Source organism: Carassius gibelio, chromosome A15 (genome assembly GCF_023724105.1).
Source record: "Carassius gibelio isolate Cgi1373 ecotype wild population from Czech Republic chromosome A15, carGib1.2-hapl.c, whole genome shotgun sequence".
Classification (NCBI taxonomy): Eukaryota; Metazoa; Chordata; class Actinopteri; order Cypriniformes; family Cyprinidae; genus Carassius; species Carassius gibelio.
Window position 1 is genome coordinate 5,049,199 of NC_068385.1, and position 12,679 is coordinate 5,061,877.

At 33.4% G+C, this 12,679-nt stretch overlaps 1 protein-coding gene across 1 annotated transcript; it reads right to left on the reverse strand.

Moving 5' to 3' along the window:
• Window positions 1–1,414: 1,414 nt before the first annotated feature.
• LOC128028576 (myelin-associated glycoprotein) lies at window positions 1,415–8,045 on the reverse strand. The gene is made up of 9 exons (XM_052615840.1): window positions 7,918–8,045; window positions 7,659–7,725; window positions 7,040–7,402; window positions 5,980–6,267; window positions 5,491–5,742; window positions 4,059–4,310; window positions 3,690–3,953; window positions 3,460–3,601; window positions 1,415–2,741 (listed from the first exon to the last, which is right to left on the reverse strand). The coding sequence occupies exons 2-8, from the start codon at window positions 7,702–7,704 to the stop codon at window positions 3,474–3,476; spliced, it is 1,593 nt and encodes a 530-aa protein (XP_052471800.1). The 5' UTR covers window positions 7,705–7,725; window positions 7,918–8,045; the 3' UTR covers window positions 1,415–2,741; window positions 3,460–3,473.
• Window positions 8,046–12,679: the final 4,634 nt, after the last annotated feature.

Sequence of the window (12,679 nt, forward strand, 5' to 3'; positions counted from 1 at the left end):
ACGTGTTTGTTGACGGGTTCAAATTCACCTGTTTTTGGCCCTTTTGGCTTTCCATAATGTCTGCTCTGTTTGAATGGGCACGATGCCTTATAGCATCAAATACATACCAAGATTTAGCATTTTAACTAAAATGTATTTAGAGTTTTTTTTTATTCTTTTAATTCAGTTATTTATGATTGAATATCTATTTAATATTTAAATTATCTGCATATATTGTACACTGCTAAATACTATTTTGACATTTTCCTCTAGTGCATACAGTATACTCAAGTAACACTAAACCCCTTCCTCTAACAATACACTGATGAAGCACCAAATGACCAGTGCAGACTTTAATGTCTTTGATGGTTTCCTGTTTTGCATCTGAACGTTCATCAGCCAATCCCATACTGCATACTGCGTACTGTGTTACCTGAGTATATGCACTCGAGTAAAAAGAGTCAAGAGTCATTTACAGTGCACCATATTTGCAGAACACCCAAGTTAATATAAGGCCATTTCCTGATTTCCCCGGGGAACCAAGAAATACACAATGCACAAAATTAGAGTCAGCAATCTCCTGTTTAAGAAGAAGAAAAGGATATATATATACACACACACACACACACACACACACACACACATATATATATATATATATATATATATATATATATATATATATATATATATATATATATATATATATATATATATATATATATATATATATATATATATATATATATATATATATATATATATATATATACAGTAAATGTATTGTTCTTGGCTAATTGATTGCAAAGTTTTTTTTTTTCTTTTTTATCATACAATCTCAGAAAAAAGCCTTCACTTGGGCAGTACCCTAAGTTACTAAACTAAAAGGTTCAAAACCCCTAAATGTACTTTAAAAGTACATTAGCTTTTTATTTAGGTTTAGGTTTAGTTTGCATAGATATGTGCCATAAGTGATTTTTTTTTTTTACTTTTATTAGTTTTAATAATTACAAGGAAGGCTCAGGAATTTATGACTCATGCTTTATGTGCTTCTTATATTATGGAAGTGCTGATTTAGTCACAGAATTTCACCATGAAACTGAATTTGCCTCAGTTGACTGGAGACAATAATTAACTTTCACTTTAATTTCTGGAGAAAATATCTGTTTTCAGAATCTTGCAGGCACTTGAGTCACAATCTTGAGTTAAGCCACAATAAATGCACAGACAAAATACTTTAATACATTTTAGTAAGGATAGAGCTTTAGGTCACAATTGACCGTTAAAGACCATTATAGTACTGTGTGATTGTGCTAGTTAAGATGAGTTTTATATAGAAATATATACAAAAAATAATAGAAAATGAAACTGTTAATTTATTTAGAAACAGAAATGTTAATTTGGAATTACATAACATTCTGGTTCAGAATTGAGTATCCAGGAAACACTTAATATTGGATTACATTGAATTATTGCATAGAAGATTGCATATAATTGAACCTAATAGCAAGTCTTTAACAAGCTTGATGCAGAATTCATGCCAGGAGGTTTTGGTTTAATATTGTGTTTTATTTTCCTCCACAACTAAGCTAACTAAAACCACATAACATTAATTTACATTAAAGGAATAGTCCACCCAAAAATGACAGTCTTACAAAAAAACAAAAAACATCTTGCGAACATACAGCTTTTTACCTTGCACGGCATTAATTACTGGACTGGTGTGGATGAGTTCTGGATTATTTCAGTGTTTTTATCAAATGGTGAGCAAATTATGTAATGCTAAATTTCTTCACATCTGCTCTGATGAACACACAAACTCATCTGCATCTTGGATGGCCTGAGGGGGAGTAAATGTTCAAGAAATTTCCATTTTCGGGTAAACAATTCATTTAATGAAATACTTGTTTGTTCTCCATTTATTAATGTAAATTTTAGTCCTCCGACCCAGAGATAATTTAAGTAATTAAAGTCACATTATACATTTTATTGGTGCAATATTTTCTTTTAATTGTAAATGTTAAGGCACATGCAGTCTCCAGAGTGTTTTTATCAGTTTTAATAGCTACTGTAGCTGATGTGTGAAGGTTTCTGTTATAATGAAGTATATCCAGGTTATTGACGTGCCTCACCAGAACCCATCGCAACGCTGCGTGAATATACTGTCAGTTATCAAATCAATGGTCTGAATAGCAATGATGACATATATCTTGTATAAACAGCCCTGCAATAAGTATTGTCACAATGTGTAAAATTAGCTGTTTTGTTCTAATTTCCTGTGTTGTGCCATTTAAAATCCTTTTCTGGATTGTTAAATATGGTTTTGGTAATTGAAATGTAAACTTGCAATGATATTTTGGCTTTCTCTATCAAGATTTATTTATTTTTATTTATAGTGTTGTTTTAACATGTTTGTGTATTGTCATTGATATTCTGGATCGACAGAAGATAAGCACAGAATACTTGTGGATGTACCTCAGCAAGTTCTTTTATGGTTGTTTCCATCAAAGTGCTATGCAGGCATAATGGGAATGACTGTAACATTGTGGAGCTTGGACAAATTGTAAATGAATTTATTTACTTTATAAGTGCACATTTATTTGAGTTCGATAACTGTTAATACTGTAAGACATATTTTAACACTTCCCGTTGTTTTGATCAAAGCACACAGGTTCTGAAGAGGAATTCATCAAGGACATGACCGCTGGCATTATAGTAGTGGGTGACCAAAGTGAGTACCATCAATCTGCAGTGATGTGGTCCTGGTAACAGAAGAATAAAATCTTGGTTATCTGTGGTTGTAACACATTCAATATAGTACATAGAACGTACTGTATGTCATAATACACATTACATTCACAATACTAAAATAAAGCCAAAATAGTGTGAAAAGGATAGTTCACCCTAAAATAAAAATTTGCAAAGTGTAAGTGGATTTTTTTGCCTGAAATTGTGGTACTTGGTGATTCATTAAAATTCATTTTAATGTCAGTTTATATAAGATATTTTATTTATTTTATTTTATTATGATTCATGTTTAAAAGTTATTTCACAGTTAAACTGATAGTTCAGTTACTCATCCTCATGTTGTTCCAAACCCATAACATCTTCTAGGTAGAGCTCTTCACAGTGCATTCGAGACCCGACACCCGGGACCCGTACGGGTCTATATTTTAAATGAACAGCCGGGTCCGGGTCGGATCTGAATCTATTACTTTGGGTCCGGGTCTGTTTAACATTGTGTGTAATACCTGTGTGATCGGAGTCATCGGACTCGGAGAACACTCGGCCGTGATCAGACACTGCTCGTGTTCTGACGTGAACTGTCACATGAATGTTTTATATGACACTCAAATTGTGTTAAAAGGCATATTTTAGGTTGATCCAGCTAGCACGCATGTGCAGTCTCAAGCACATGTACATGTATATACATTTTTAGTTTCAATGAACTCTACATTTTAAGGCAATCAGGTAACTTACTTTTTTGAGTCAAACTATGATGTGTAGCTTATGAGAGAGTGACCGAGAGAGCGAGATCGTTGCCAGCGTTTTCTCACAACATACACTAAAATGCAGACTAAAACAACTGCAACAGATGCAACAGCAATGTGTATCATAATGCCTGTGAAACAAACACATATTTACAATGAATTATTTTGCAATAAAACAATGATAGAGTGTTTTAAAAAAGACTGAATATGAATTCTCACCATTTTGAGGAGCTTCTAAAGTTATGTAAGAATTTCCCAGAGTGTTATTGGCGAAGCACTGGACAGTCTCAGGGAAACCCAGCCAACCCTGGAGGGTGAATATGGTAAAAGACTCAGTTTGTTTAATGCTGGTGCTGGAGAAGGTTTCCAAGGAATCTGGACCAAACCACTTGACTTCACTGGGGGGGTTGGAGTCCACAATGCAGTCACAGACAGTCAAAGTTTTAGTCTGGCAAGAAGATTCACTTTTAATCTCAGGAGGATCTAGATAGATAGAATCAGTATTAGCTATCATAAATCATGATGATCTTCTTTTCACTAACGGTACCAATCTAAATGGTTGAACTGAGGCCTTTCACTTATACTTACACAGTATATTAAGTTTCTGTAAACCAGAACTGTTTTTTCCCTCTGTGTTAATGGCGGTACAGGAAATGGCCTCAGTATGTCGGGATACTCTCTCCAGTTTGTAAAAGGGGCTCTTTGCTAACGTTGCTCCATTTGAGCTGAACCACTGGTAGCTGTTCGCAGGAGGGTTGCTGTTACTAGAGCAGGTCAGTTCAACAGAGTCATTCTCCTTCACTGAAGGTTTAGTGACCACGTTTACATTATATGGAGGATCTGATTGGCATAAAAGATTGATAAAATTTCAAACATTCAGTCCATTTAATATGTGTTTTTACTAAAATCCATTTAAGTTAGTATGTAGAAGTTGTTTGTGGCCATAAATGCCAATGAAGTTTTACTTATTTATTTATTTTACAAATGTAGCAGCCTTTTACTGATTCAAATGCTGCAATAAACACACCTTAAAGGAATATTCCAGGTTGACTTTAAACATTTTTTGGTAGACTAAAAAGCAGTATATAAAATAAAATAAAATAAAAACTGGAAGAAAAAAAATCTGGAAAACAAAAACAAAAACAAAAAACTGTTGGTCCAGCTCCCACACACAATTTCAACATTCACCTCACTTTGTTGCAGCAAGCAAAACGGATGTGCTTTTTCCACGCTGCTGTGTTCAAATGAAAAACATTGAAAATATCCAGAACTGCGTATGTCAACTGTTTATTTTGTTGCACAGTAGACAGATCACTGATAACATTACAGACATTAAAAACATAAAACGTGACCCTGGACACAAAACCAGTCTTAGATGGAATTTTTTGAAAATTGAGATTTATACAGCATCTGCAATCTGAATAAATAAGCTTTCATTACACATGATGCTATTTGGTCGAGATTGAAAATCTGGAATCTCAGGGAACAAGAAAATCAAAATACTGAGAAAATCACCTTTAAAGTTGTCCAAATGAAGTTCTTAGCAATGCAAATTACTTATCAAAAATTAAGTTTGAATATATTTTTGGTAGGAAATTTACAAAATATCTTCATTGAACATGATCTTTACTTAATATCTTTATGATTTTTAGCATTAAAAAAATCGATAATTTTGACCCATACTATTTATTTATTTATTTATTTATTTATTTGCTTTTGCTATTGCTATTGCTACAAATATACCCCATTGACTTAAGTTTACCCGAGTTTTGTGGTCCAGGGTCACATATTTGAGTAACTTCTATTTTTCAGTTCTTTCTACCACTTCCTGTGCACTTGTGGGTCCAGTGGGAACGCAGACCACTAAAACAGATTTACAGATTAAATCAAGTTGAACTTTGACTAATCAGCTGAGTCTGAAATATTTCTTAAAATTTGACTTGTATCTTCTTCCATGTAAAAAATATTTTCTCAAATCAATAAATTGCCAATCACACACACACACACACGCTCTACTTACACAGCACATTAATTTTCTGTGGACCAGAACTGTTTTTTCCCACTGTGTTAATGACTGTACAGGAAATGGCCTCAGCATGTCGGGAGACTCTCTCCAGTCTGTGAGTATGTTCGTTTGCCAACAAAATCCCATTTGAGCTGAACCACTGGTAGCTGTTTGGAAGAGGGTTACTGTCACTGGAGCAGGTCAGTTCAACAGAGTCATTCTCCTTCACTGAGGGTTTAGAAACCACTTTTACATCATATGGAGGATCTGATTGAGACAAAATGTTGATAATGCTATTTATTACCTCAACAATGGTCTCATCAGGATTACCCTGTGCCAAACATTTATTTAATTTCATAAGACTGTGGTTTTTAACCAGGAGGCCTATGCAGGCTTTGCATAATTTGGCCACAGGATCATTTAAAAGTATTGATATTAATATATCAAAAGATACGAGTAAGCATCTGATAATTAATTTGTCTTAAACTCACATAGTCAACTTACATTTAACATTGAGTGTTGTGTAGTTTGTCACGGTCTTCCCTTTAAACGCCACAGAGCAGCTGAGATCTTTATTATGGTCTTCTCTAGATGGGGTGAAGGTCAGGGTGTAAAATGTAAGCCTCAACTGCCCTGGAATTTGCGGCTGTGATCGACTCGAGTGTGTGCCGTTGTGGTTCCAGGTGACACGGGGCAGGTTCGAGGGACAGGAATGATACACGGCACAGGTGGCAGTCACTGGTTTCACTGATGTCACTTCCTCTTCTACAGAGATAGGGATCTCTGTTGTTTCTGGTGAAGACACACAATAGGTTTTCCACCAGTTCACATACCTGACACATTGATTGAAATATTAATTTGGATAGTACACAACAAATCATTGTGATGAACCCTCATGTTGTGATCCAGTCATTTTGATCCGGAGAGGAATTTGTTCTTCCAGAAAATTCTAGTTAATGTTATGACGGGCCTCCAAACTAATTATTTATAAATGACAGATTATGCTACAGTATATTATTACCACTTACCATTATCATTTAATCTTATCAAATAGTTTTCTTAAAGTAAGCACAGGTTTTGTATTTCTATTTTGAACTGACTGATCATAGACCTAATTTTTCCTTCCTGTAGTTCTTACAGTAGAGCATGGCACTAGCATTAGCTAGGTTGTGGGTTTGATTTCTAGGCAATGCATAAACTGAAAAAAAAAAAAAAAAAAAAAAAAAAATAAAAAAAAAAAAATATATATATATATATATATATATATATATATATATATATATATATATATATATATATATATATATATATTTAATTAAATAAATACATAAAAAGTATAGCATTGAAAGCTATGTAAGTTTCTTTGGATAACAACATCTGCCAAATGCATGAATGTAAATTGGGTGTATAGATATTGAGTGAATATTGCCAAAAAAATTCACAAGTAGTGCTGTATTTTTTACTCAAAAACTACAGATGCACAAACTTAGTTCCAAAAAAGAAATGCAAAACCTGTTCTAATTGAAAGAAAACATTGGCAAACAATTGGACACATTTCTCTTACCGTTAACTGTTACAGAAGTTATGTTCTTGACATAGGTGTACTTGTCCAGATCTTTAATCTCAATCCGGAACATGAATGATCCAGCGTCACTGCTGCTCAGAGAGCTGATTTTTAAAGAACAGTCATTTTGACTCAAATCACCAGTGAGACTAGTGCGACCTTGAAATGCGCCACTGATTTCTGAGGTGTCTGTATGGTATACTGTTAATTCATAATATCCTTTGTACCAAATCCCTGTAAATTCTGTGTATGTTTTTCCATCTGCGGGGTAGCTGAAAGTACAGGGAATCACCACACATGATCCAGACAAACCCACCACTGATTCTGGCATTTCAGCACTCCATTCTGCAGCAGTCTGTGACACTAAAAGCAGAATGAATAAAATGTTGTTTTACATTTTTTTCCTTAATTTAATTGGTCGCTAAATTGTTATTTTATATGTTACAAATTTCAATGTCATACCTGTGATATTACATCATATATTTTTTTTTTTATGAATTTTCTTTCCCTAAATTATTTTCCAAGACACTGTAAAATTCACTACATAAAAAGACTAAACATTATTTACAACATAAAACTGTCATGCATAACCATTTTTATGTAGTTAGATTTTACTAACCTCTGAGCCAGAGAAAGAGTGACAGTAAACAGCTCCAGAAAAGCATCTCTGCATCAAAGTTCAGCGCCTGGGAATAAATGTTGTCATTATTAAGGGCTTCAGTTCCGAGTAATCACTAAGTAATGTTTTGGAATGACAGAGCATAGTTTCATTTCTCGCTGTTTACGGAGCATGTGCAGTGCAACATTTGCAATAAAGTAGCTATTTAATAAGGGATTTATAGTCACTGTGTAGAAAATAAAATAAATGAGTAACTTACTTAATGTTGTGTCCTCTAATGTTGCCTGAGATCATTAAAAGAAGACTGATGTGCTAAATATCCTAGAGCTTCTTTCTCCCTATATCTGGCTGAACGTGATGCTTGTGATAGTCTGGTCACTTCCAGGGCGGTGCTAGAGGTGGGCTAAGGCGGCTGAAGCCCCAGATATTTTTATTTCCATGACTTGTGCGCATCAAGACTGAGTGTAAATGCAGTGTAAATGTATGCAAGAGCTCCTTTAAAATATGTGTAGAACCCTGCCTCTATGCAAATGTAACTTTTAAACATATTTTATTTAAAGTGTATCCCCTGTATTCTTACACATGCATGGATTTCTCTGGACTCAGTTCCTATTTCAAAAACTGACTGTACACATTCAGCATAAAAGTGTCCTGAAATGTGTGCGTGGTGTGTGTATGTGTAAGCCATATATATATATATATATATATATATATATATATATATATATATATATATATATATATATATATATATATATGTTATGTTAATTCTATATAATAATTTTTTTTTTTTTTTTTTTTTTTTTGAGTGAATGCATTTGCTAAATGTAGATTAATAAGTTTTTTCAATCAATCAGTCAATGGATTCCATGTATAGTAATTGCTACCAGAATCATGAGGCACTGTGTTTGCATGTAGTAGGTGCCAAGATTTTGCTATTCAGTTGCTTAGGTGTACCTAATGGTTTTTACTACATGCTATGGGGTTGCTAAGGTGTTTTGGTTTGTTGCTTGGTGTACACACAATTTGGTTTTTAACGCATTGCTGATTGGCAAGAAGGCTATTTCAGGTGTTTGCTAGGGGATATTAGCCTTAGGGGATTGCTAAAGTCTCTCTATAGATCGAAAGATGAATGAAGATGCATGGTATTTCCCTGTGTTTTTATTACACACTGTTATGTAATTCTACAAAGGTCAGATGAAAGATATTGATTAAAACACCATTGAACAAACACAAGATGTGTAGCCTATACTGAGGCTAAAACAGGATGTATCTGAGAGAACACAGAAGGTAAATCTGAAGGGTTTTTTTTTTTTTCAATATGCATCACGGTTTTAGTTTAACCACTGTGTGGGCTTGAACTTAACCTTTGTCTTCATTTTAACAGGATGTGGACTAAAAATGATATCTTGTCATGTGACGGTATTTAATGTTCCTTTGTTCTTAAGATGTGCATTATCCAATGGCCATAAAATGTATTTGCAACACTTAAAGACATCAAACAAATTAATTGTATAATAATAATAATAAAAATATATACAAAATATTGCACCTCCACCAAAATTAATGCATATAGTAATTCATCTTTGAGAATTTAAGATACATTTAAGATTTTTTATTTATTTATTTTCCAAGATGGTTATTTTTCAGATACAACATAATTTTAATGCTGGTTTGAACAGTGATGGCAGAAATTACATTAATCTGAATTTATTGCTTCAGCTGTCAATGACAAAGTGAAAGGTCTGTTTTAAAGACAAACAGAAACTGCTCAGAAGTTATTTAAATGTTTAAATGGAACGAATGTTTCTGAATATTTCCAAAAATATTTCCAAATCACATAGTCATCTAAATCTTTTAAGAGTTTCCACGAGGTCCTTACATTTCCATTAGGCGTCAGTATATTCACTGTGAACTGAACAAGGTCTGTCAGCTTTGTGGATTTTTCTCATCTACAAATGCAAGGTTGCACTTTTCCCAGCTCTGCTTTGAAAATTGTTCCAGGTTAGACCGTGCTGATGATAGATGGCAGTAACGGATGTGATTGCTTCTTGGAAAATTTAATTTAACCAAACTATTGTCTTTCGTGGATGTCCGTTTGTCTTTCCGCAGGGCGTCTGCAAAACAAACTTCATCATCTGGGTCATGCTCAGTGAGCTTTTTATTTCTCCTTCTAATATTTTTTCCTGAGTCCTGGGTCATCAGAGGCCTTGATTTTCCATTGCCCATGATATATTGTGAAATGTAATGTTCTGAGAGGGAGAGAGAGAGAGAGAGAGAGAGAGAGACAGAGACAGAGAGAGAGAAGGAACACAATAAAAGAATTAAAAAGTTCATTTAAATTCATTCTTGCACAGTGATTATAAAACATGAACATACATACATTCAAAAGTAAAAAAGTAAAAGTGACTTTACCTGATTTTATTTTGAATTGATGTCTCTTTTGGTTTACAGTCGGTTTTGGATTTATATAGTGTTGAGTAGGCTACCTCTGTTTATTCTTTACTTCCTGTATCAGCCCTCAGTGAGTGATTTGAACAGCTTTGTGTTAGATAAGATGTTTCTGCTCTTTGACAGAATTGTGAAAATTAAATGAAGAATAGGATTAAAGAGCACAATGGATCTTCTGATCGTTTACGTCAACTGGTCAGTGATGAAGCATTATCCTCACAACCATTGATACTGTAGTAACATTAATTTGAACTGACACTGATTTAATAAGCTCTGTCTAAACATTGACTGGCTGATGTGATTGCGTCTGAGTTTTCAGAGATGGTCTTATTCAGCAGTTACATGGTGTCTACTAACCTCAACTGAGCTGAATTAGGGAAATTTAGTGCAATTTCTTGCTCAGAAAACCTTAGATCAAGAGTGTTTTTAATAAACTAAACAGTTTCTTATGAATAAATAGATGTTTCCTAATATTTCAATGTTTTTATTGTATATAATTCACTAAAATGTACAACTTGATTTACAACTTAAAGCAGCGGTCATGCAAAAATAACCAATATCTCGTTTCATTTACAGTAAATAACTTCTGAGCCAGAGAAAAACAGACATTTATGGCAAATCAGTTGCTACTTTACTACAATTTCTAATAAGCATTGAGTTTCAGAATTCCATTGTTTTCATTTTTGTTTAATTTCTCACTGTTTATAGAGCACAGTGCAACAAGTGCAATGCATAAGTTGCTTATTAAGGGATTTGTATAGACACTGTGTAGATAAAATGTGAAATATTGTCAATTAATGCTGTATCCTCAAACAGTGCGGTTCATCAGAAGATGACTGATGCTCTGAATATTTGAGAGCTTCCTTCCTCTTGTATATTGCTGAATATGACACTTGTGATCATTTGTGCACTTTCTATTTCAAAGGCTTCTGAAAGACTGGATGTACCCATTCAAACAAGTGCCCTGAAGGGTTTAATTAATTCTATATTAATACAATAAATTAATTAAATATATAGAGGAAGTTTATATATCACATTAAACCTAGCTTTGCATATAAATAAACAATAAATATAAAAAATATATTGAAAAAATAAATAGAACTGTTTAGTGGTCTAGTGGTTCTTTCATTTGGCACAAAAACTTTAATTATGTCTATTTAGGCCTTTGGAACTTCTAATGTTAGCAAAAACAGAGAAGAAAAATTTAGAAATGGTGTTCATTTAAGAAAACTGAACCTACAACTAGGCTACACATAATCATAATGCTTTATGTATGAGCTTAATATGTCTCCTTAATTAAATTTAAAGTTAGATACCGGTAAACTGTACATGGATGGATTAAATTTACAAACAAATGGCCAGCATTTTTATAAAATCAAACTTTATGATTTTTTCCGATCTGATCCTGATTAACAGCAGTATAACTATAGACAATGTGTCAAGAAGCCCATCGATACAGAACTGCATGATTTAGGAGCTATAACTGTCCAGCTGGACAGAGCAAAAATACTTGTAGGGTCAGTAATCAGTTTAATCTTAATTATATTTTCTGAAGTAAATGTCGGTACGTAAATCACCACCCTGGTATGGAATTTCCAGGGTTTTGCATGAATTTCAATGAAAGTAGATTTTAAACTCATATGTTGAATATAATTTCCCCAGCTGCAACTGTCTCCTGTTCAGACTTCACTTTTTATTGTGCTGTCTTATAATATACTGCCTAGAACACCAGAACATGACTAACTTTCATACTGATCTTGCCTGATCAGTTAGTTTCTTTTTTATTTTTCTACAGTATATTTCATTTATCTTAAAAACATTTCTGCTGTTGTTCACTGTGTGTGTCGTGGTCAGAGTGAAATTGCACAAAAATTGGTGGTACACCACAAAACATGACTTGACGCTGATTGAACTATAGATCCAGAGGCAGAACAAGCAGTGATAGCTAGCATAACACCATGGCTGAATTTGATAGAAAAAAAAATAACAACCTCTTTTGCACCTGGATGGTGTGTCACCTTGTCGTCCTAATGAAGAAACTGCACATGTGAAATGTTTTAGCATAGTGACAGACATAGTGTGAGGAAAAGCAGTTTGTCAGATTTGTGGCTACTGCACAATGAAAAAGAGGAAGTTCCATTTTTAAGACAAACAATAACTTCTCAGGATTGATTAAAAAATTTGAGTGAAATTTTCTGAAATTCATATTACACCTGACTAAATCTACAGCTTCGAGAGCTCCTCGGTATACTCATTGCTTTATGCATTTTTTCTCCTTTACAAAGGCAAAGGGTTGCACTTTTCCCAGCTGTGCATCGAAAATGGTTCATGATCAGTCTCTAGTGTTGATATATATATATATATGTATATATATATATATATATATATATATATATATATATATATATATATATATATATATATATATATATATATATATATATATATATATATATAGCTTTACTTGTTTTCTTGTTTCCTGTCTTTCTACAGGGTTTCCTCATAAGGGAATTATTTTGACACTCTTGGTGTGCTTTTCATTTGTTAAACTTATTCCTGGGTCATTTGTT

Excerpts from the sequence above, each read along its gene's own strand:
- LOC128028576 (XM_052615840.1), bottom strand. The coding sequence starts at position 7,704 with ATGCTTTTCTGGAGCTGTTTACTGTCACTCTTTCTCTGGCTCAGAG. Across the intron at positions 5,743-5,979 it reads CACAACACTCAATGTTAAAT|ATCCTCCATATGATGTAAAA; the intron begins GTAAGTTGACTA and ends TGTCTCAATCAG. Across the intron at positions 3,954-4,058 it reads ACAGAAACTTAATATACTGT|ATCCTCCTGAGATTAAAAGT; the intron begins GTAAGTATAAGT and ends CTATCTATCTAG.